Source organism: Chaetura pelagica, unplaced genomic scaffold (genome assembly GCF_000747805.2).
Source record: "Chaetura pelagica isolate M959 unplaced genomic scaffold, ChaPel_1.0 scaffold3, whole genome shotgun sequence".
Classification (NCBI taxonomy): domain Eukaryota; kingdom Metazoa; phylum Chordata; class Aves; order Apodiformes; family Apodidae; genus Chaetura; species Chaetura pelagica.
This window is the reverse complement of record NW_009952974.1, coordinates 4,443,068-4,468,974: the sequence shown is the minus strand read 5'-3', so window position 1 is coordinate 4,468,974 and position 25,907 is coordinate 4,443,068. Positions and strand designations below refer to the sequence as shown.

The 25,907-nt window shown below is 39.3% G+C and overlaps 1 protein-coding gene across 1 annotated transcript in view; it reads right to left on the bottom strand.

Moving 5' to 3' along the window:
* CNTNAP5 (contactin associated protein-like 5) overlaps window positions 1-19,275 on the bottom strand; it is a 193,692-nt gene extending 174,417 nt beyond the window's left edge. Inside the window, exons 1-3 of the mRNA XM_009996233.1 lie at window positions 19,242-19,275; window positions 17,109-17,219; window positions 10,949-11,142 (exon numbers count right to left, since the gene is read on the bottom strand). Of these exons, the coding sequence (XP_009994535.1) occupies window positions 10,949-11,142; window positions 17,109-17,219; window positions 19,242-19,275 (339 nt within the window). The remainder of the gene's footprint in view (window positions 1-10,948; window positions 11,143-17,108; window positions 17,220-19,241) is intronic.
* Window positions 19,276-25,907: the final 6,632 nt, after the last annotated feature.

Sequence of the window (25,907 nt, the reverse complement as noted above, 5' to 3'; positions counted from 1 at the left end):
TACAAGAAAATTCAGCAGCCCACCCAGAAGCTGGTCACTGATATAAGTGTCCAAAAGTCCCTTGTGGCAGAGCTGACTAGGGAAAAGTGTCCAGGGCTCTTGCCAGCACTCAGGGAGCAGGATCCTGCAGAGCATGTGGCAAGCTAAAGATAACAAGCTTGAGTCTCTCTCCAGGACACCTGCTGGAAGGCATGAAGGAAAGGGGTAGACTTCCCTGCTCACCTGGCTTTTATAGGGTATGGCAGAAAATGTGAGGGAACACAGACTGTCCTGCTCTCTGGATCCCTCGGGGTACTAAACAAAGCTCTCTCTCTAGGTCCTCATATTTATACCATTAAAATAGCCTGCACCCCTCTTAAACTATAACACAGCCAAAATCATCCCAGTGCCAAAATGACCTTCACCTCTTGGATTTGTGGAGATTTACTGAAGGAGATTATTTAGAATTGCCAAGCATTGCCAGCATTGCTTTATTCTTTAAAATCATTCCCTTATGGAAGATGTAAAGTTCTTTTGAGGCAGCTTTCTTAAATTAAACAGTACAAGTTTGGATGTTTTCATGACTTTCTATCAAGACATAGACCCTCCTGAGGCAACCATGACATGTATTTTAAATGGCTAGATCTAATTTCCAAATGAAAGCTATTGTAAATGAAATCATTATTTTTGAGAGTTGAACCTAAACATGAAAAACTCCAGTCAGTCTTTCCATATAAATTCTCCAAAGTCTACTAAACCTCATCTCAGGAAAGCAAGTATCCTCTCCAGAGACAATTTGTCCATTCTTTTCACTCATATGGGAGTACACATTTAAAATAAAAATAAGTGACTCACATTAAGTGTCTCCTGAGTACAACAGCTTGACTAGTTTTTATTAGAGAAGAATCTCATCTCTCCTCAAGCCATTTTATCATTTCTCCAGGAAGGCATTTCTATCCCTCGGTCACAAAGACTTATTCCCTGAAGGATGAAAGTTCTTCAAGTAACACTACTTCAGAATTTACTCTCTATCTTGGTTTGCTCACACTTTATCTTTGATTACTAACTCCACAAACATAAGCTGAATTCTGCAGAATAGGTGTATACAGCTCCCCAAAAGTGTCAGACACATCTTCAGAAGTTTCACAGTGAAGTTAAATTTCAAAGGAAGATGGATAGGCTTATTTATTCTGCAGATGCCAGTCTTTGTTCTTAATTTTTCTGTACCTCAAGAGATCTCCTAAGGATTTCTATTCTTCTCCATTCCCTTAAGAAACAGCTTTGTGAATCAAAAGTAAAAATGGTAAGACTTTCAAGACTTACTGATTACATAAGTGTTTTTAAAACTCTCATAAATTAAAACTTGGAAGCCACTGAAAGAACAAAATATACAACATACATTTGGAAAGGTGATGTATTAAAAGAGGTACTCCCTACCATGAATAATACTTGTATTTGTTTTTTAAAAAATACCATTAATCTCATTGTTTCTTAATTAGGCAACGTATCTAATAAAATGTGTTAAGTATTTTGATTTTACCCATTTTAAGCATAAGAGAAACAGTGTTTCCAGATTTGGAATATTCCAGTACAGGCACTCATAGCTATAAAAAAAAACAACTGATAAAACCTCTTAATCAGAATGAAAACAAATAGTTTTAAAGTTCTTTCCACAAGGTAAAAAAAAAATAATTTAAAAAATCCTTTTTTTCAGCCTCTGAAAAATAAATCCATATTATGCTGGAATTACCGGGGGATTAGGATGGAGGGAAATCTACAAAAAGTGAATTTACAATATTACAAAGTTTGTCACTACAGAACTTCTGGATTAGCACAAAGGCAAGAAAATACTACTGACCAGACAAATCTAACTGGGTGGATTTTTGTATATGAACATATACAAAAATGTTCATAAAAGTTTATAACTTTTTTTTAAAATATACAACAAGGTCACCTCAGTTAAGCAGAAGTAAAAGTTTCTATTTTATGTGTCAGTTCAGTAGAAAAAGTTTAAAAAAGTAATTGGTCTGTTGTGTTTATCCAAGGAAGACTTTTAACCAGTATATTTCTTTATCCTTATGGTTTTGGGATCTCTGAAGACTAAGGACTCCAGCAACAGCAAAAGGCTGCCAAATCAGAACATAAAGGAGGAAAGCAACAGGACATCCACATAACTGAAGAGACTTACAGAACGTGGGAACTTTGAAAATAGCTTAAGAAAATACAGGTATTATACATCAGGGTCCTCCCTTTAAAACACTCAGGCCCTTGTATGAAGCCCGATTTTCCTTCTTCCCACCCCTACATTGCTGCTGTGCAAAGATTCAGTTTTACTGTTGAAGTTTCCGTGCACACAACCCTTTTCCAAGAAAGTATCTCAGAAGTGGTTTGTAGGGGCATCTTGGCAGGTGATGGGTGTCTAGTAGTAGGAAATACGAAGTATATTAACTCAAAGTGGTAAACTAACCTGCTAAACAAGGACACAAGAAGAGGATAAGCAGAAATAAGAGATCTTTGGTTTCAGCTGATGCTGACTGAAGATGTAATGAAAAAGGTCTTTATTTCCATATTAGGTATTGAAGATATGGTCATTACCTATAGCTTTCTACCTCTATCTCTCCTCATCTCCCATTTGAGATATCAACGCAGTTCTCTCCTTTCTCCCTTCTCCTTCCAAGGTTTACTAACATGGCTTATCACTAAACCTGGTGACTGTAAGACATTATGCTCCTTTTGCTCACCAAAATGTTTAATATCTTAACAATATTCCAGTCCTAGAGTTGTTTGAGGTGGCTTATACCTTGCATTGTCTTGTTATTTGCCAATTCCAGTAGCCACAAACAATACATTTCTACTTCTCTGTTCAGGAGCTCCTCGCCACAGGAATAATCCAAAGTTCAGAAAGGACTCAAAGCAAAATAGGTACAACCTTACAGTAATTACTGAAGACCTGAACATGCCAAGTCAAACCAGTAGAGTCAATAACCTATTTATTGGGTTTAATCAAAGAGCAAATTAGTAGAAATTACACACTTTCCAGCAGCATAACAACATGATAGCACACAAGGAGCACTCTTCTTGGCAGTTGCCCCAAAGAATTGCATCCTAAGACAACTAGAGCCATTCTCAGGCTAAATATAGAAAAAACTGCAAAGAAACTCACTAAGGCCTGAGGTTCTGGAAGCTATCTATAGTGCTGGCTAATAAGGGTTTGACTTTGTTTTTTGTTTGTTGGGGTTTTTTATATGTGCATCTTCCTGTCTCCAGGTACTCCATGAGCAAATGCTTTAAGAGATCCCATCAGCCTCCCAGTAAGGAACCTGCACAAACAACACCAAAGCATGTCAAGTGTTTTTCCTTGTCCATTTAGCCACTGACCTGGCTGCTACCAAGACACTTAGCAGCACACAACACAAATGAGCTGTTTGTGTTAGAATCATTCCATTTGAACGGGGTTTTGAGACGATAAAAGCTCCATATCTCATTACCAACCCAAGAAGCCACTCAATCCTGTCGAGTATGACCCAGAAGGACTATGAAAATTTGCATTGGCTTCACTTGGAAACTGTAGAGGAAAAATATTTGCATATTGTGTTCTGTAAATGGTCTGTCTTAGTTAAGTATCTATAGCTGTGGAAGCAATTTGAGGAGCCAGGTAACTTCTTCTCTGCAGCACTGCAGTCAATCGAACTGTTATTGCTTCAGAATGGTTTTCAGCTGTGGGTGGATCAGTTTTAGTGCTTATCCCTGGGACTTTATTTGGCTAATCTTTGTAAATTGTTTGCCACGAACAAATTAATGATGCATTTTCCTTTTGCAAAACAGCTTTAGCATTTGTTCTTTGCTCTATGCTGCTTTCTTATTTTAGTCCATTTGCAAATGGTAATTTGCTCACCAGAGGTGAAACTACAAATGAATTAAAGCACTATTTGTTCCAGATTTATTTATAGTTTGTAAGAGCACCTATTTATAGTTTCACATACCATAGAACACAATTAGTAAACAAGAATAATGAAACTTAGTCTACTGATATAAAAGAATTGCTGGCTACAATGCCCCATTTGAGAGAAAATGTCCACTATTTTCCACATTAGACATCTTCATGTGCTGCCTCGAACATTTACTTTCTTAATAGATGCTTAGAAGGGAAAACAATACTTTTCTGGCTGTGACTGACAAATCCATTGGAAATGGTTAAGAGGACACATGATTTAGGGCCAGAATTCAACTGCCAGAACTGTGCCAACCATCCTTTACACTCCTACCTGTTACGGCCAACTTTGTGGAGTCATAATCTATTGTCCCTATGGGTGACACGAAGCAATGGAAACACAAGATCGTATAGAAGATCTGGAATGTAGGAATCAGAAACCAAGAAATATTTCCTATGCTGAATGGTTCCAGAAGAGGAAAATTTCAGGCAATTTGCAAAAGAATAAGACTGGGAGGTCAGTGATGATGGCACAGGCTGCAAACAACCATGCTTATAGCAGTTTCCTGGGTCAGGGTGAACTGCTGCCAAATACTAAGCACAGAGAATTACTGAGGACATTACTGATGGATATCATGTTAATATCAGCATTAAATTCTCTGGACTCCACCTTAATATCACTTTACAGTTAACCAACTATAAAAGCACATTGTAAGGTCACAGAATTCATACAAAATTAAGTTAGCTTAAGGCTAACTTAAGTATCTGAACACTAAAGGGTAATTTGCAATCTAAGTATATCCATTTTTTCAGGCATAAATTCATACAGAGTGCATTTAACAAAACCAGATATACTGACACTTTGAATTATCCTTTCAGTGGAAGAACTGCCCTGGCAAGTATCAAGAAAGACAGATTTCCTGAGAACATGCTCAAGAGGCCACATTTGCAGCCAGCTCAGTGAGCTAAAACAGAACTGGAAACAAATCAGTAACATCCAAACAGCATGTCAGAATCAGGCAGTCTTCAATCCAAACAGTCCTAAATACAACAAATGGGTAATGGTTGCCCCTTCAAATCCTGTAATAACATAGCTCTTACAGGAAAAGTGATTAAAACCTCTGAAAAGCCTTGCTTCCCTGCAGCAAGACTGAATTGGTTCCTTCATTCCTACTTGAAAACAGCAACTGGCTTTTTTTTTCCTTTTTTGCTTCTTGGAGCAAAAGTGATGGAAAAAACAATAATCCATAGATACTAACTCATTAACATCTATTTGCCTGGCAATAATTAGTGTGCATAGAGGACATCAAATATATCTGAATACTAGTACAGCAGGAAGCATTGTAACAAGACAAGCAGAAAATCTTCCTCTAATCCAAGCAAAAGCTCACACATGTAAGCAAGAGTTTTCCTGAGGAAAGGGAATGCCAGGGATCTTTATCACTTCTATTAAACACTTTTCTGGCTTCCCTGAGAACTACAAATTTCTGATGCATCCTCAGCCTCCTGCCAACTCCCCAGCCCCTACCAATCACCCTCACATCTACAAGGCATGGGACTAACAGTGGCACTTCTCCATGGGAGAAGCTCTGGTCTGTACCTCACATGACCCAGGTCATGGTCCAACACCAGAGATGCACTTCCTATCTTGGGATCCAGTTTTGGGATTAGGGTTCAAAGTCCCCCTTCCACCCAAAGTTACCTTCTGCCTTCCTTGCGCGATTGACAACAGAGGGGTAAGAAGCTTCACCAGCTACCAGTCAACTCCAAACATCTGATTAATATGTGCAAGCATATGCATGTGTTTGCAGAGTATGAACTATCTCCTTTCTATGAATTTTTCCCTTTCATTGCCTTCCTCCAGAGATTGACTGTTCTAAAATAAGAGCCTTCTTTGCCACTGTTAGAACAGTTCCCCTTTATCTTCAATTCTACAACTTTCCCTTCTCCTTTCAAAACTTTGTCTAAACAGCATAAATCTTTTTTTCTCTCCTTTTCTCATATACATCTATGCTTGCTCCATCCCGTTTCCTCTGTGTCTTCCTGTATAATTGTTTTTCAGCTGTGTAAAGGTTTTCTCAATACAGACAGCATTAAATTGCTATTTAGAAATATGAAATAGCACTGTATCACAGCCCTCAGTTTTGTCCCAGTAATATATACGATTTAGACTGATTCAAGCTGTGGCAAGTATTCAGGTAAAGTAAATTTTGAATTATTCAACACTTAAAAACACTGAAAAATCTTTCACTTGTTACAAGCCATAAGATTTATGTTTTATGTCTCCCAATCAATAGCTAGTGTGTCCACACACAGCTGATTTATCCGTATTGAAAATATAATTATAAGTCTAGTTTGCTCTGAACCACAGAGTCCTTTTGTAACAAGATTATTTAAATACAAATGGGGTTGGAAAATTGGTTTTAAATGGCTAATCTGTCTTGTCTTCAACTCCAGCTGCAGAATTTACTAACATCATAAACACGGGCTGAGTGAAAATGTAAGAGGTTTTCTGATTCTCCTCGCGATCTGTCTCTGCAGCGCTCATTAAGGGTGAAGTTGATGGGAGCTGCATGCACGCAGTGAGAGGAGGATAATAAGCCTTGTAATCTCTGTAAGGAGAAAGGGATTTTTACTAGGGCTATGTCACAGACACCGGTGTGCAAATGTCTGTCTTATCAGCAGCCCAATCAAGAATTTATGTACCCAGGCCTCTGATGCACTAAAGGACACATCTGCCACACGGGTGGACAAAACCTATACCCAGATGGCTGGAAACAAACTCCTCAGCAGCACCACTTGCAATATGGAGCATATGACGTTTGTGAAGAAATGATTAGGAAAAGTTACATCTGGACAGACTTAGGGATTATGAGAAGAGCTACTACCTTCCTGCCATCCCCACTAAATGTGGCCGATGGTCCATGATACAGAACAAGGGAAGGCTGTGGCAACAGAGCCCCCTCCAAGAGAGCACAGTGGTGCAGCCAATTGAAAACACCCCTCACTTTGCCTCTAGGTCATGAAAACATGCTGGGAGGAATTGCAGTTCAAACTTGACTTGATTTGAATAGAGTTGCAAGTTTTCTGTGAGTTTTAGAGTAAGAGAAATATTGAAGAAGAAACTTCAAAACCTTGGTTTTCCTTTGCTGGAATGCAAACAAATTAAAACCAAGCACAACCTTAAATTTCTACTGAAATCAAATGCTTATCTTGAAACCTGGTACTCCTAACATTATTCTTTTTAGCAATTCAGTATACCTTTATTCAAATGGTTCTCCATACAGTTATATGGCCTTCAGAAAACAAACAAACAAAATCAAATAGTCTTATCTAGGCCTCTCACATTAGTATATATTTTGCCCTTTTAACAGCTGTTAATGAGTGATAAAAGCTGCCAGCAAAAAACAGTGAAATAATTAGTGATATCCACAGAGCGAAGTACAAGCTTCCATCTAGTTTTACTGAAGTAGAAGCTGTATCAGTGAACCTGACAGGTTCAGTGCATATCAGTATTTTATATTGATACAGCAGATGTCATCCAGTGATCTCCAGGCAATTATTTAGATTCTACCACCCCATCTGAGCTATGAGTCAGTGTTGACCAATTCTTGCTAGGACCAGCTCAGCTTTCTGAATCAGAAAGCAATAAAGTAGGTAAACATATAGTGCTTTCAGCTACACAAACATTTAAAAAGGAAATCCTAAAAGCTCAAATGCCTGAAGGACACAGGGAGTACTAAATCCCTATCCTAAGGGCAGAGAAAAAAAATCTTCAAAATTGAAGCCTGCAGCAGGGATGCGTTTCCCACCCAACCATCTGAGAATTCTGAGATGGCATATTTTCTACAGTAATCTAGATTTTAAAACCTCCACACCCTGCAAATGAGAGGTAATCTGGTAACTTGCCACCTCGTCCTGATGTAGGAGACTCCTACCTTGAATCTTGCTTTGACAGACGACCACATATTCTCCCATCCTGTCCCCCCCACAAAAAAAAAAAAACAAAACATATACAAATTCATAAGGCAGAAACTACCAATTTTGTGACAGATTGTGAATCAGAAAGCAATAAAGTAGGTAAACATATAGTGCTTTCAGCTACACAAACATTTAAAAAGGAAATCCTAAAAGCTCAAATGCCTGAAGGACACAGGGAGTACTAAATCCCTATCCTAAGGGCAGAGAAAAAAAATCTTCAAAATTGAAGCCTGCAGCAGGGATGCGTTTCCCACCCAACCATCTGAGAATTCTGAGATGGCATATTTTCTACAGTAATCTAGATTTTAAAACCTCCACACCCTGCAAATGAGAGGTAATCTGGTAACTTGCCACCTCGTCCTGATGTAGGAGACTCCTACCTTGAATCTTGCTTTGACAGACGACCACATCCCCTCCCATCCTGTCCCCCCCACAAAAAAAAAAAAAGATATACAAATTCATAAGGCAGAAACTACCAATTTTGTGACAGATTGGTACAGTGTACACTGTCACAGATTGCGACAGCTGAGGCTACCCTGGGGAGCTGTTTTCCTTTCCCTGTGAAATGGTCCACTCCACTGCCCTCCCTTAAGTCAAGGGCAACAGTTCCTTCCAAGAGGTGTGCAATGCAGAACCTCCCTTACAGCTATTTAACAGTCCACATGTTTAGCACCATGGAGTGCTTGTCCTCATTTCATCCAGGGGTCTGACTTTCACAGAAAAGCCTTAAGCCTGTGGCTGGACAGCATGCTTCTATTTTTCCTCTTAGAAAAACAAAACAAACAAAAAAAACCAACAACAAAATACCCCTCAGAAAAGAATTGTCATTAAAACAGAAACACTGCAAAATTTTAATTTATAATTCTATATATGGTTCTGAAAGTCTCTTTAGCTTTTGCCTTTGTGCTCTAAATTGCTCTCAAGATCTAATTTAATTCAGTGAAACAAATCCAAAAAGTGCCAGGAAAAATAATCAACTTTCTTTTTAGTTAGAATAAAAATTGTACAGAAGGAATTCCTGATCTTCATTAATTCCTTAGGTAGCTGTACAAGCTTCTAGGTGTTAATGAGACTTGACTGTCAAAGTGGGCTATGGAGTCTAATGAAACATCAGATGAGCCCAGTTGGGATTGACACCATCAGGTACTTCCAACAGCAAAGTTCAGCAATGCAGCCAAACAATCCCTTCAAGCTCTCTGCCTGGGGATGTAGAACAAATCATTCTTCTGGACTGGAATTACATTACTAGCTTAGAAAGTCAGAATGGCTTGCAGAAAGTAATATGAGGGGAAGAATATCCAAATCCTTCCCCCAGTGTTACCTTTTCCATATCCAAATTCTATTTCATTTTTCCTCAATTATATACAAAAATGTCCTCTGTAGCCTACAACAATTTCCATTAGAAAAGAACACTAAGATCACCCCTCCAGAAAGAAAGCTTCCAGATCTACTGAAGCTTTAGAACTTATGTCAGGGTCTGCTCTGAACCACCTTCATGCCTGATCACTTCATAGAACAAGAGAGTTGAGTTTCTTCATAAATCCTAATTCACTGTTAAATGCCTGCTGGGCTTGTTCTTATTCTCATGCTCAATCAGAAACTCACCAGATTGGATCCTTAGGGCATGAAGATTTGCTATGGTAAATTTTATGTTTTGTCAAGTTTCTCTTTAAGAAGAAAAGTTTACAAAAGAAAATAGAAGCTCAAGGTTTTCCAAAAAGGAAAGGGCTGAAAAGTTAGACATACAACAAAAACTATTTTGTCTTAATATAAAATCCTAAAAAGGCATATAATATTTTCAAGGAAGGAAGCACTTAATGACACCAAGTCTGTAAAAATATCTCAGATCTGGATTTCCAAGTCTCAAAGGTGGAAGTTAAGAGCCAGATTAAATTATCACTACATTCTGTTCAGAATCCATTTCCTCTGTTTTCAAACATTAAAAAAAAAAAAATCTGGAGCAAAGCCAACTTAATGTAACTTTCAAGTTACAAGTGAAGCTGAACCACACTTGACAACTTTATTACTATCTTTGGGCCAAAGTTTCCTTTCTAAAGGAAGAAGGATTTAATTAGCTTTCCATAAATCAAACCATGATAAAACAAAGTGGCAATGCAATGGATATTAAAACTATTGAAGTTAACCTCCCTCCGCTGCCTGCCACATGCTCTGGAATAAATTAAGCATCCCTCCTTCCCTCTTCCTTCTGCACCACAGCTGTGTTCACAGACACTATGTTATAGAAGTAAGCATTTACACAGTGTTAACAAAAAAAAAAAAAGACAAAATGTCTAATTGTTTACCCTTAAATGTTCCCTTTATTCGCATGAAGAAGGTGTTTCATTTACTACCATGTACTGTAATGCTATCAGGGCTACTGATCCTCAGAACTAGAAAATATAGTACGGAGAAGATGCAACCATTCATTAACAATTCACATTTTCCATATGAAGAGAACCCAAGGTGGCATTGCTACTACACGCAGTCCTACCAACAGCACCTGCCATGGCCACACATTGAACTTGTGGCACAGCAAGCATCAAGCCTGTATTAAAATTTTAAATAAAGCCTTGAGTGCTTTTTAGTGTATATGCTAAATCATCCCACAACTGACACTGCACCCCCAGCCTTCTCCAGCTGAGGAGCTATTTACCACCCACTTCACCCAGCATGAGCTCTGTTGTCTCTCCTGCAATTTGCTGGCTAGAGCAGAGTTCATGTCTGTATTTCCTTGAGGAAGTACATTGGTGACTAGCCCCATATGCCCTGGTGTGCCTGAATTGAAGCCAATCAGGCACAAAAGCATGCAGGTCATTTTGAGTGCCCTGAGCATCCTTATAATCTGATAAAACATTTTCATCCTGAGGGCCTAAATGCGTATTACACAGTCAGTGACACAACCCTTGTAGATCACAACACCCTTTGGAGTCACGCATGTCTGCTTTCTCACTACTACAGCACATCCTCTGATCTGAAATCAAAGCCACTTCTCCAAATGCCAAAATGAGTCTGAACCAGAAAGATCTAGGACCAAAGGCACCCACAGTTCAGACCTACCCAGATGGTGTCATCTTGTCTGTACTGTTTCCAGTTGCGGCCGGTGTCACTGAACATCAGTGAGTAGCTGGTTACCCAGTCCGAGCTCCCGTACCTGCCCTGGGTAGCAACCGCGACAATCTCCACTCTGTCTCCCAGATCAACCTGGAACCACTGCTGCTCGTTTGAGTCCAGAGGGGACCAGCCACCAGCTCCTGAAGGGGATTGGATAACGATAATTTAGATTACAATGACAGCACAAGAAACTATACTTGAGAAAAAGTACATTATTATGACAGGTCAACATAGAGGAGTCTACTTCCTGAACATATAGCTGTTTGTTCTTATTTTTGTATTAGGAAATAAGCTACATGGAGTGTGCTTCCTTACGGTTTTCTTCATTAACCTGAAGATAAAAAGGATTTTTTATTTTCTAAGAAATGTTAAGGAAATCTATTCTTTGTCAACAGATGTGTGGATGGCACACCCTCAGTTAGAAAAAAAAAAAAAGTATCTATTCCCTCCTGGCATGCTTGTGCAAATCTAAATATGCTGATTTCTAACTTCTGATTTGCTTTGACGTCTTTTTTGTTGTTGTCATTTTGAAAGATATAAAAAACGTCAGTTGATTTGTGTCCTATAAAATATTTGAAAAATTGGTTTAGTTACAGGCTGTAAGTAAACTAACACTTCACAGAACACACTATAAAGCTAGAGACCATTTGACCAGCTAAAAGGACTGCCTTCATACTTGCAAGTAGCCTCTTCCTTACACAGGTTGCTTGTTAAGTGAACATTTCATCTTAAACAAAACAACAAACAAGATCTTCATATGGATAAATACAAGATGAAAGTTATTGTTCACTTCTTCATTTAGGAATGAGGACTTCAGAAGCCACTATCACATGGAAGCTGACAGCCTGTAATTCATGTCTGTCCTTTAAAAGTAAAGATATGTACGACCCCTTGAATTATTTTAGAAGTTAAACAGGCTCGTGGTAATGCCAAGTCAACAAAAAACAGAACTGTGTTCAGTTTCAACTGCTTGAATTTTACCACTTCACTCCCTACAGTAAATGTGATCTTACAGTTAAAAAGGCAAATCCTTCCAGACTGGAATATATTATTTTATGTTCTCTTGCTTTCTTTTACACCCTTGTATTATAGGCTGTGTTTATATCCTTTTAAGTTGTTTTTACTTGCACACATTTATTCTCCATATACACTCAGCATTCACTTAAGCCTTACAAATAAAGGAACAATGCAGCTCTGAAGAATGCAAAAGCCATTTAGAAAGTATCCAAAGCAGCAAATTTTCAGGCTGGCACTGCTTTTGCAACCCATTACCTTGCAACCCATTATTCGTGAAGTCTACAAAAGCACTTATTGTGATTACAGTGAACACAATTACAAGGGGAAGGGAAAGGAGGAATATTGAGTTGTGAGTAAAGGATTCATAATTATTCTTGTAAACTACAAGAATGATTCCAAACATGTGTTTCCAAAGTCAAAGCATAACTGAAGTTTGTTCACAAGTAGCTGACTGGGTTTACCTTAATATTTTAATCTTATTAACAGACCTATCTTAAAGCTGCTCCATTAATAGTTCATTGAAGTGAATAGAGCTGAACGATCAATAGATACGGCACATATCAAAGAATTCAATTTCAGTAACTTTGCCCTTTAATTTTAATTTTTTTTTTCCTGGAACACAATGGATTGAGAAATCCACATTTGAAATTTCTTTTTTCTAAGAATAGGTGTTATGGTTTTCATTATTTACAGTTCATTAAGCTAGAACTTGGTCCCAATTGCTAAAACAGAAGTGCGTTTCTTCCATAACTAGAATTTAATATTGTCCCCACTTCCCAGGATGACTCAGGTCTTCATTTCTCTACCAGAACTCTCCAGGGAAAACAGCCAGAGTGCATACTGCTTGTTAGTGCCACTGGCTTTTACCCTTTTCAATCACAACAGAAGTTTTCATTGTCACTGAGTTTATTTTACCTGCCTTAAATAGAATACTCTACCCTAGGAGCATGCCATGAAAGATCTAATGAGAATATTAGGGATTTCACTCAGTTCTTCTACTTCATAACTCTTTTAATGCTATGCAGACATATAACTTAGATAAGACTATAGTACTTCCTGTAAAAAAACCTTATGTTTCTCCTTCTCTACTCACCTCCTTTTTAAACTTTATTTTAATTGCCATATAAAGAATATTTCTGTCTAGCTCTTAAGTTAGAAAGTATATAACTGTATTCAATGACAAGCAGCTGTGTATTTCTTCTACATGGAATTGTGACTAACATATGTGGGAGCCAAATTAAACCTTCCTTTGGATGGCAGTATCCAGTACCTGAAATGGACTCAGAACACCACACTTTGTTTATAGCTTTATTCCAGGAAATGGCAGGACACAGAATTTCAGTTCAGAAGTTCTGGTAGGTTCCCAACTTTCATCTTTACTTCACTGTGTTTTCAATCTGTCTTTCTACCACCTAAACAGGAACAACTAGATAGAGGAAAATAACTTAAAACAAATACTGTGTTTGATGAGTTTCCCACTTGCAAGAAAAAAAACAAACTTTGCTTTCTCTGTTGAGTCATATTCTTAAGCCAAGTTTACTACCACAGGCACTTTCCAGTAGTTTGTTAAACATTATAACTAGCATTTACCTTATCTAGTTTATGGTCTGGCCCTTCTGCTGCTAGGAATGGCAGAGAGGTGACATACTTTCCACAAAAAGTATTTTGCTTTAGTAGGTACCACTATTTTCCAGTTTGAGCACAACACTAGAAGTTTGTATTTTCAAATTAAGTCAAACAAATTACACACACTGAATTAAAATTTTTGAGATCTGTGGTGAGCTTGAGCTCTCAAATTGCAGATTACAGGGTATCTCTGAACTGCATATCACTTCAAATGAACACATTTCTGTCGGGAACATTAACCTGGATGTATGCACTGCATGACACGGCAGTGACACCAGCTCAGAGCATCACCTCTGAAGAAGCTGGTCTTGCAAGAGAGAAGCTACCAGTTACAAACTGTGGCTGTTTCATTCACTTTCCCATGTGAAAACAAATACTGCATTTCCCTTTCCAAACCTTTCACCATTACCATGTTCACAGAGGGACAGTAATTCTAATTACTATTAAAATACCTGCAACACCAAAGCTGCATTGGCTGCATGACTGAGGGCAGAACTACAGCTGTCCCTGTTGAGCTTCTCTCACTTCCAGTCAAGGGTCAAGCAAGCAACTCCTGCTTACTTCTGTGGCTATCCCAATGCTCACAAAATACTACTGTAAGTGTCAAAAGTCAACGTTATTTTTCCTCTAAATTTGCTCTGTTTTACAGAACAGGGTGCAATCTGCACGTGCACATTTCTTTTATGGAAATAATTTCCTTATAGTGTCACAGCCCATCCCATATGCTAATTTAGTAATTAGCAAAAAAGCACGTGCAAAGTATAGCAACTCTTCTACAGCCATTTGCTCTTCTACCCACCCATAATGTCCACCCTGGAGAATGTTTGTCAGGGCAGGCCCAGGACAAGAGACAAGAACCTAAGACATGAAGTTCTGAAAGGCAACAACAGCTGCTGAAGACACAATATTTAAAGGACATGAACTCTTTTGAACAGATCCAAGCATAACCCTGACACCACTTTACTGCAGCTGGAGAAAAGGAAGTTGAAGATGACAACACTGCTTTTATTAATAGTGTGGCATAAACATAAAATGGACAAAATATGGCTCTTATTATACCCACTGGTTCTGCACATCTGGGTTTTGGTAATCTGCAAAGTACTAATGTGTGAGGATGCCACATTGCCTCTTTCAAAGAAACGGGGGAGAGAAGATACTCAAAGTCAAGACATGCTTGGCACTTCGTGTCCCCTTCAGACACAATGTTGTGACTTCCTCATTCTGCCCACCAGGTTCCTATGGCTGTTGATCGGATTCTGTGCATTCTGAATGGGCCACACCATCATTCCTCAGTACACGCATTGCACATTTTCTGTGCATCTCTTCAGGGGACAGGTTCAACAATGCATAGAGAAAATATTCTAGTGGAGAAACAGTACCACAGGAATCTAATGTACTGCTCATGTTCTCCATGGCAACAAATCATAATGCTAGAAATATGAGGAGAAAAAAGCTCAGATGGCTTCTCAGTTGGAGACCCATACAACTGCAAGAAAAATGATCAAATACTTTTTACATTTTCAGACCATTTGTACATTTTAACATAATTATTCCAAAAATTGCACTTAAGGCCAGTGTAACACAGTCAATATGCCTTGATGTTCCACAGGGCTGCTCAGGATGCTCATACTTATTTTCAGTTTATTAATACAAAGCAAAGGGAAGGCTTGTTTCCATCCTACAGTGACTTACAAACAGCTCAACTGGCTTTATATTGTGCTACAAACTCTCATACTTCCTGCTGCAACTAAGTGCTTCCCTGCTGCAGGATTTTACTTTAATGCCCAGATCAAACACTTTCTGGTCATAAAACAAATTCTTTTTGACATTGTATATGCTTTATGTTCCTATACATAATAATTGCCTATACTAACTACTCAGGCTGAGAGCTAACAGAACTAAAACAGCTCAGTTGACACAGTCATATTGTAGCAATTCTCATTCTTTTTAAATATTTATTTACTATAAACAAAAAAGCTGATTAATCCCTCTCATGGGTAAGTAATAGATTTCATACCTCACAATCATATTTATCAGAATTATACTAACTGCTTTACTCTTACCAGTACAGACTTATCAGCATTTTAATTGAACACTTTCAGCAGTTCATACAAAGATTTACTCATGGGTAGTTTGTGTGTTTAGTTTATTTAATGGCACATTTCACTGCTGCAGGCCTTTACTTTAAGCAACAGTCTTTTAGTTATTGTTATCTACCACTAAATCAGCTTGATGAATGACAACTTCCTATCAATGTAGGTTTGGACCGTATTTTATAAATTGATCTTCACATGTTGCATTCATATTTACATTAACAAATACACTTATCTGGCTTTCTACTTTGAGGCACTGCTACTTGCAGCACTGTCTTCTCAATTACAAAGCTAAGCCAACTCATCAAAACACTAACATTATTTGAAAGCCAGGGTACAGTCCTTGTTAGTTAACATTGTTTCTTGCAAAGCTGTCGAGTTCTTGCATTCAAGTTCCAGCCGAAGAAAGTTCCTTCAGCAACCATCTACCACTGTTTGGTTCTGCAACCCAAGATTAATTACTCATGTGAATTCTGCTAACACTACAGCTGTGCATTTCTACTGAAGTCTGTGCAACAAAAGATTTAAGCAAGGTAGAAGATAGCTTCTTGGTTCAGGAGCTTAAATATGTAACTCCTATCTAACACATCCCTAATGACCCAGCAACTCCTTATCCTTAGTGCCAAGCATGTGAGAGAATATCCCTTACTGTCTTTCTGTACATTTATCAAAAAGCATTTGACTAAAACAGACGTTTCATATATAACGTTTAAGTAGGAATTCTGATTTCTAGTAGTATACTTTCTAATGCTTCATATAATGAAAATCATGTGATAAGAAAGGGTGTTCCTTTTTTTGTGGCTCTAACTTGGGAGTGAGTTGGAAGCCAATAACACAAATTTGCAATGTAGTGCCAAAATGACATCCTAGATACTGCCAGCTTCTCTTTTCTGATACCAAGTTTGATCCTAATAGTTTCACCTTGTGTGTGAACTCATTATCAGGGCCTCAAACATTCCTCATTCCAAATGCCCACAGTTTAAATTATTTTTCACTATTTCCAGACAGTTGTATAATAATTAATTCCACTGGAATTTTAATTTCTAGTTGCTACTAGGTTTAACAGACACCTACATTTTAGAATAGGGTCTCAGGTCTAACAACCTTCAAGCTCTACACATTCTGAGAACTCTCTTCAAAAGCAAAAAGACTATCTGAACTTCCAGCAGGATGTTTCTACAAGAGAAAGGCAGAGCTTTAAATTTAATAGATTTCTATAACAAAGGAAGGATTTGCTTTTAAACAGAGCTGTCACAAAAGCATAAGTTAACAGCTCTATTCTGGATGTACTGCATACAAACAGCATAAAAAGTTATTATTTGTAAGTGTGATTAAAATAATATTTTATGTATTTCATTTTGCAGCCTTACCATCTCGTCTGTTGAGTTTTGCAAAGCTGGGACTGTGAGTACTGGAGAGCTCAGAGGAACTGGTAAGGGCTGTTGAAGGTAAGGGAGATACCAACGCATCATCACAATTATCTAAAAAAAAAAAAGAAAACACAACAAAAAAACAACATACAGAGGTCACCACATAATCAACAAATAGGCTAACTTGTCCTATCTCAAGGTAGTGTTTGTTTCTACTTAGTAGACAGAGACATGCTTGAATTCATGTGTGAGACTAAAATTCATCTTCCACAATGACAGTCTGGTGGGATGGTAGCTAGATAGGAGCTGCTAAGACATGGAATACTTGAAAATTTTAAAAATGTTTTCCTTTCAGAGAATGCAATTTCACCATCCACTGTTGACTCCTGCTGCAAAAGCCACTGGAATAACATAGTAATGCCCTTGCAGACTTCAGAGAACACCTCCGGTGTTGTGCTCAGTAAAGTTAAACTTCACATTTCTGCATGGAAGTGACGCACAGGGATATGCCACCTGGCCCTTTGCAACATGCAAAAGCTGTCCCATGTGTCAGAGTCACTGTATCATGATTACAAAACCTGAGCACTTCCTTCATTTCTTCCCAGAGCTCACACACACAGTCAAAATAGTTTTGTTTGCTCAAATGAGTAGTCTACTGTGTCTTCATCCTCCTACTTTCACATCCTCACTTGAGGACAACCACGCTAGGCTAACACTCAAGTTGAATTCTTGAACCCATAATGTTTGAACAAGGATGAAAGTAGGTAAAGCTTACTCGTTACAATACTTACATATACACACTCAGGAATATAACATGGGGTTTCAGTAGAGAATAATAATAAAACCCTCTCATTTTTAATTGAATCTCCCATGGAGCAAACATGGATCTAATTACTGGAAAAGCCCTGCAGGTTAGCAGGATTCTCAGGCATCACGGTCTTCTTGCATTCACAGAGCAAATATACAATTTGCAACGATGAGGGGAAGGCAGAGGGACTGTGGGGAATAATACATTAACAATACTTCACAGCTACAAAAGGCAAAATGAAAGCAAAATTTATAGTTCTGATGGTAAATTTAGGACTGATACATAAATGGGTGATACTTTTCCCATAATGAGCCAGATTATATAAAAATATTTCTCATCTCTTTTTGCAGTGACTATCTACAACAGCCCAGATATTTTTGTAATAGAAGTCCACCTCTGTAAGAAAAATCAGTGTATTTTATACCAGTGAATTAACTAATGGACCTCAAAAGGCAAATTTGAATATGAAATCTTTTCCATCTCTTGGGTTGCCATCAACAGAAAGGTCTTACTTTGTGTAACTTGCAGATGTTGTCAGGGTAAGTATACCACTGATATTTTGACTGTGAGAATAGTTAGTGAACAAAACAATTTACCAAGGTCCTGTGCAGATTCCTTATCACTTACAACCTTTGAATCTCAAAGAGAACTTCTCACTGCAATGCAGAAAGATCTGTGGAGTGGTGTAACCCTGGTATGGTGTGAGGTCAGGCCATATTTGTTCTGTCTGCACTTAAAAAAATCTGTAAATCAAAATGAGGCTTTTAAACTCGCTGCCACTTGTGACCTGAACATTGATTTAAACAAAGATCTCAAATGATAAGTGTATTGGGGCACCAAATTCACTCAAACTTCTGTGCCTTATGAAACCCAGTGGAGGGGTCAGCAACCTCTCAACAGGAGGTTCAAGGTCAGAGCAACAGACCTATACGATTTTTAAGCATCACTTAAAACCTTAAGTTAAAAATAACTGAACCAGAGATTTCAGTTTTAGACTGCTGGTTATTTTCTGTTGCCTGCAGTTGCTTATGGACCACAAGAGAACTCAGCATGCCAGCCTGTGATCCACAAGTTGTCCATGACAAGAGTTACGGTGACAGTCCCTGGATTCTGACTTTTCCATGGACAGTACGAGTAGATACCCATGGGAAACCAAGTGTCTCAGCACAGCAGCAAGTGTAAACCATTTTGAAGCAATGCATTTAAGGTTTTTCCGGGGATCTCTGGAGGCTCCAGCCTGGGAATAGACAAATGGTTCTTCTAACTACTAGATGCTTTGCTTACATTTTCACATCCTTTGCTCCCATCCCTAGGCGCACACTCACCTGGATCACTGCTGCTACAGCAATACAACACCATTTTCACACTAAATTCTGGGATCCTTGTTTTCTTTCTCAACAAACCCCCACTAGTGCCAGGGATCCTTCCCTGAACTCTAATTATAACAACATGTCACTTTAAGGCTTCAGGATTTAGGGGAGCATTAACAATCTGGAGATATTTGTGAGAATACCAGGATCAGTACAGTCCAACTTCTGAAAGATAAGAGAGACTGACTGACATCAGAGTATAAGCAGGAATTTCCTGAGTGAAGTTTATGGATACTCTGATGAGATGCAAGGCCATTCTTCTGCCTTTCTCAGTCAAAACTGACCTTGTGATGTTAGAGGTTGCACCTGACAGCCATACATGCACAGACCTACAATGCAGGATGTGGCTCAGCTTTTATATGCTGAATGAAATGTCAAAGTACAGTGCAGTGAAGTGCTTAGGGTATATCAGCCAACTTGAACATGCACAGTAATCAAGGTCATAGGCAGAATAGCTCTTATGCATCCCTCAGCAGAGATACTACATAAACTGTAGAGATTTGAGACTGAGATCTTTGTAAAACTTAGCTTAAATAGGCTATAGGGTTCGAAAAGGTAGGATGTGCACATACAGTGAGGATTATCCCAAAGGCCCTGCTTCCAGTACAAGGCAGAATTGGAAAAATCCACAACAAACTACAAACAAACCACCCAACACACACCTCTCAAAATTACAAAACTCTCTAAGAATATTATTACTGTATTTTCTTTTGTGATGGGTGCAGACAAGACTGAGATGAATCACTTTGTTCTCATGCAAGGTCAGAGAAGACTCATTGCAGAACTAAAAACAAAGCCAACGTATCATAGAATCATGATTGGGTTGGAAGGGACCTCAAAAGATCATCTAGTCCAACCCCCCCCGCCAGTGCAGGGCCACCTAGAGTACATCACATAGGAACGCATCCAGGTGGGTTTTGAATGTCTCCAGGGAAGGAGACTCCACAACCTCCCTGGGCAGCCTGTTCCAGTGCTCTGTCACTCGCACAGTAAAAAAAATTTTCGGATATTCACCTTGAACCTCCTATGCTCCAGTTTGCACCCATTACCCCTTGTCCTATCACTGGTCATCACTGAGAAAAGCCTAACTCCATCTCACTGACACTCACCCCTTATTTGTAAACATTGATGAGGTCACCCCTCAGTCTCCTTTTCTTCAAGCTAAAGAGACCCAGCTCCCTCAGCCTTTCCTCATAAGGGAGATGTTCCACTCCCTTAATCATCTTAGTAGCTCTGCGCTGGACTCTTTCAAGCAGTTCCCTGTCCTTCTTGAACTGAGGGGCCCAGAACTGGACACAATACTCCAGATGTGGCCTCACCAATGCAGAATAGAGGGGGAGGAGAACCTCTCTTGACCTACTAACCACACCCTTTCTAATGCACCCCAGGATGCCATTGGCCTCCTTGGCCACAGGGGCACACTTCTGGCTCATGGTCATCCTCCTGTCTACCAGGACCCCCAGGTCTCTTTCACCTACACTACTCTCCAGCAGTTCAGCCCCCAACCTGTACTGGGACATGGTGTTGTTCTTCCCCAAATGTAAAACTCTGCACTTCCCCTTGTTGAATTTCATCATGTTTCTCCCCCCCCAATTCTCCAACCTATCTAAGTCTCTCTGAATGGCAGCACAGCCTTCTGGTGTGTCAGCCACTCCTCCCAGCTTAGTGTCATCAGCAAACTTGCTGAGGGTACATTCTATACCCTCATCCAGGTCGTTGATGAAGATGTTGAACAACACCGGTCCCAGCACCGACCCTTGTGGGACTCCACTAGTAACACACCTCCAACCAGATTCTACCCCATTGACTACAACTCTCTGACTCCTTCCTTTCAACCAGTTCCTAATCCACCTCACTTCCTGGTCACCAAACCCATACCTGATCAACTTATCCACAAGGATGCTGTGGGAGACGGTGTCAAATGCTTTACTGAAATCAAGATAAACCACATCTACCGCTCTACCATCATCTATCCACCTAGTAATTTCCTCATAGAAGGCTATGAGGTTAGTCAAACATGATTTACCCTTGATAAAACCATGCTGACTGCTCTTGATGACCCCCATGTCCTTGATGTGCCTGGAGATAGTCACAAGAACAAGTTGTTCCATCACCTTTCCAGGGATGGAGGTGAGGCTGACCGGTCTATAGTTACCCGGGTCCTCCTTCTTGCCCTTCTTGTAGACTGGAGTGACATTTGCTATCCTCCAGTCCTCAGGCACCTCACCTGTTGCCCATGATTTACTGAAGATGATGGAGAGTGGCCTAGCAATGACCTCCGCCAGCTCCCTCAGCACCCTTGGGTGCATTCCATCTGGACCCATGGGGAAACCCTGCAGGAGTAAAGACAGAGGCAAAGAAGGCATTCAGCACCTCTGCCTTCTTTATATCCTCTGTCACCAGGGCTCCCACCTCATTCATCAGTGGGGCAATATTGCCTCTAGTGTTAGTTTTGTTAGCTATATATTTGAAAAAGCCCTTTCTATTATCCTTAACCTGACTTGCAAGGTTAAGTTCCAAGGAGGCCTTAGCTTTCCTAATTGCCTCCCTACATCCTCTGACAACAGTCCTGTATTCCTCCCAAGTGACCAGCCCCTCCTTCCATGATCTATAGATTTTCCTTTTCCACTTAAGTTTGCCCAGTAGTTCCTTCTTTAACCATGCAGGTCTCCTAGCACCCTTACTAGATTTCCTAACCATTGGGACACTCTGATCCTGTGCTTGCAAGAAGTGGTCCTTGAATGTTGACCAGCTATCTTGAGCTCCTTTATTTTCTAGCACCCTGTCCCATGGGATTTCCCTTAATAGTTGATTGAGGAGACCAAAGTTTGCCCTGTGAAAGTCCAGTGTTCTGTTCCTGCTGGGTATTCTGTTCCTTCCACACAGGATCCTGAACTCCACCATCTCGTGATCACTGCAGCCAAGGCTGCCATTGACCACCACTGCTTCAACAAGGCCCTCCTTGTTGGTTAGTACAACATCCAGCAGCGCTCCTCTTCTAGTCGGCAAATGAGTATATTGATTCCCATTATACAATCCCATCACACACATTTCAAGAGACTTCATCTCTCTCATTGGTGTGACAGGCCTTTATTCCACATCCCCTGAGGTTTCCAGTTTCTGACCCTACTCCTTCAACCTCAGCAGTTTGCCTGTTAGCACAAGAACTTTGCTTCTTTGAGTCAACTGCATTACGTGTCCATTAAAAATATTGGTTTTAACAAAACTAAAATCCACACTACAGAATTATTTAAAATATCTGGACACTCAAAGAAAAGCATTTACTAGCAAGTTATTTCCTTTTATTTCCTTGCCAACCACATAATTAGAAAAAAGGAAAAAAGTGTGTCTAGTTGTACCTAACAAAACTTCATCTTCATGCAAATCACATAACAATACTGATGTTGACTTGCATTTGAGAAATGGGTGCTGACCTTGACTATGCTGACTTCTGAGAAAGAGGCAATTATGGATGACATTTAGTCTCACATATAGTATCAGAACTATCACCAGCAATCTTACTTCTGAAATTAAAAAATACTCACCTGTATCTACTAATTTTTTCTTACTTTATTTACTTTTCATTTGTAGAAAAAACCATGATAAAGTAACAACAAAAAAAACCCCAAACACTACAAACTAAACCACCAACCTATCAGCTCCTTTCTTGTACCTTTAAATGCCCTCCAGGTAAAATCAAGGAATCTTCCCTTCTCCTTTCTCCATGAAATTTCAGTTTTGCTCAAAACCATTAAAAAAACCCCAGCCACAATATAAATGTTATCAATTCAAAAGCATCCAAGTGAGATTTAGACACTATAACTCTTGGGTTCCTTTGAAATACGCCAGATAACACCAGCTTTATCTAATTGTCCATAAAATAGTGAGTTTTAGAAAAGGCCTTTTGCCCAAATATCTGATTAAGCTGTATGTTTTGTGAAGGTCTTCAACACCCGTGACAAGTAGGAAAAAATAACTGAGAAAAATATATCCAAGTACTAGAGTGACAGGATTTAATAGATTGCATTGGATTTCAAATGCTTCTGAAATAGAGCTAATATATCACCAAAACTGAGTTTGTATAGAAATCAGAGATTCAACCTAACTTTACTAATTCTTCTAGTACGTGTTTTATGTCAGTGTTGGTAGGTGTGGAATGACCCACTTCAAGCTCAAGATAACATTCAGCAGCAACTGATATGAATTCAGAAGATTAGTGGACACTAAAGATATTGAGAAAGCTACAAAACCCAAAACCTCATTGTCATCACAATAGTGTTTCTTTCACCCTGTCCTCTGTCGAGGATCAATCACTGGAACACAGGCAGAGTGGTTACCAGCCATGACTGAGATCTGTTAACAAGCCTGTCCTGCTGCTATTTCCCTTGTCCCCTTCAAGAGTCAGTGGGACAAAATACATTGATTTCCACTAGTGAAGGCCATCCAGAAAGGTCACTAACATTTCCTTAATGAAAACTTGCATGAAGAGGACACGATCAGAGACAGATCACCAGTCCCTGGGCTCCACAGATTTCCCATACATTGGATTTGAACAGTTTTTAGTAGAACTGTACCCTGAGACAAATATGCACAAAACCTTTGTGAAGCTCACATTACTTCCACCTCAGAGTATATAATCAGTCAAGATCTCTTATCATTATAAGTAGCAGTATACATATCCAATTATCTGCTATCACTGGAAACGTAAAGTATTCGACAAGCCACCGACCGGAAAGACCGTGGATTCTGCTGCTGCTGCTACTCTATTAGTGACCGTAAGCATCATGAAATAGTCCTAAGTACTGCAAGACAGAAACACTCAGCATAGGAACATGGGACTAGAATGGCTCAACAAGGCAGATGAAGGAAGGGTAGGAAACAGGAACAAGCATGCAAAGTATTACCGAGTAAAAATTGCCTCCTCTTTGAAAAAAAAAAAATACAAATTGAAGATGATGAAAAAGAAAAGCACATTATAACCCAGAAGGTGGTGCAGGTAGGTCTAACAGCAGAGACCAAATGATGAATTCAGAGGAGAACGTGACACGCCTCCTGTATCATCTCACAGTAATAAAAGGCTTCTTAAGGGAAGATAACTGCCTCCTGTAGGTACTATTTTACAAGGACACAGGGCCTGGCACACCAGCAAAAATCTCCCAGATTAGACCATACTCATACTGGACCAAATACCAGTTATGCAATGAGGACAAGTGTCTTTGCGACCAGCTGTGCAAAGCCCTGCCTGCTCAATCCCTGAGCTCATGGGTTGTTTAACAAGGGCTTCACAGAATCCCTCAGACCTTTCTTTCACGGCTTGCTATTTCAGTGTAGATATTTTATAGTAAAGACAAAGAAGATTTCAGGGTAAATCAGAGGCCTTATAGCTTTCTCTTGGAGGCCTTGCTTGGAACTTAAAGGTATTTAAGTGGTACTTTTGTTCCCAATACATAATTTTATTTATTATTAAAATACCAGCAGCGTTACAGATGGTGCTGAAGTTAAATTGTGTGCATCATTTTGATTGCAACTGTAAATTGTGTCCATATTGGGATTTGAAGTTGAAAAAAGTTACTGGTATTTATAGGCTAGATAAAATTCCTCTTAGCATTACCCACTTAATGTCATACTTAGTTTTAAAGACATAAACCAGGCATTTTATACCATGCTTCTAATCCAGTGACAACTGATGCCTTCCACTTAATCCGTTTTTCTCCTGCCTTCTATAGCTACAATTCTCCTTTGTAAAGATAGGAAACAAATATTTGTATTTACTGTGGAAATTATCCTTCCACCTCAGTTCAATGAGGTATATGGGACCCCACATGGAGTACAGTATCCAGTTCTGGAGCCTCAAACACAAGAAGGACATGGAGCTATCAGAGTGCAGAGGAGGGACATTAAGATGATCAGAGGGCTGAAGTACCTCTCCTATGAAGGCAGGCTGAGAGAGTTGGGGTTGTTCAGCCCGGAGAAGGCTCCAGAAACACCTTACAGCAGCCTTCCAATACCTGAAGGGGGCATACGGGGAAGCTGGGGAGGAACTTTTTGCAAGGGCATGTAGTGATAGGATGAGGGTTAATGTTTTTAAGCTAGAAGAAGGTAGATTTAGGTCAGACACTAGAGGGAAATTCTTCACTGAGAGTGGTGAAAAACTGGCACAGTTTTTCTGACAGGTTGCCCAGAGAAGCTGTGGATGCCTCATCCCTAGATGATCTTTAAGGCCCCTCCCAGTCCAAATCATTCTATGATTCCACGTGTAAAGAAGAAGCAGCTTCTGTGAAGGGAAAACCAAAAACCAACAGAAACCCTGAAAATGCAGTAACACAGAGTACAGCTACAGATTTGGAAGAGATTGTGAGAGATTATTTCCTTATCAAGAGTTCCTACACAAAGACTCTCAGCAGAACTACCACATCCTATTAGGTTCTACTAACACAAATGTCTTGTTATTCTTGGAAAGATAACGTGAAAAAAAACCTTTTTCTATAAAGATTTTTTTTTTACCCCATTTTATTTTCCTTTTTCCTAGAGACTGACTATATTCACATGCACAGCTGTGAGCTCCATCTGTTACCTGAAAGCCATTGCATATTTTTTGAGATAAGACACTAGAGAAAGTAC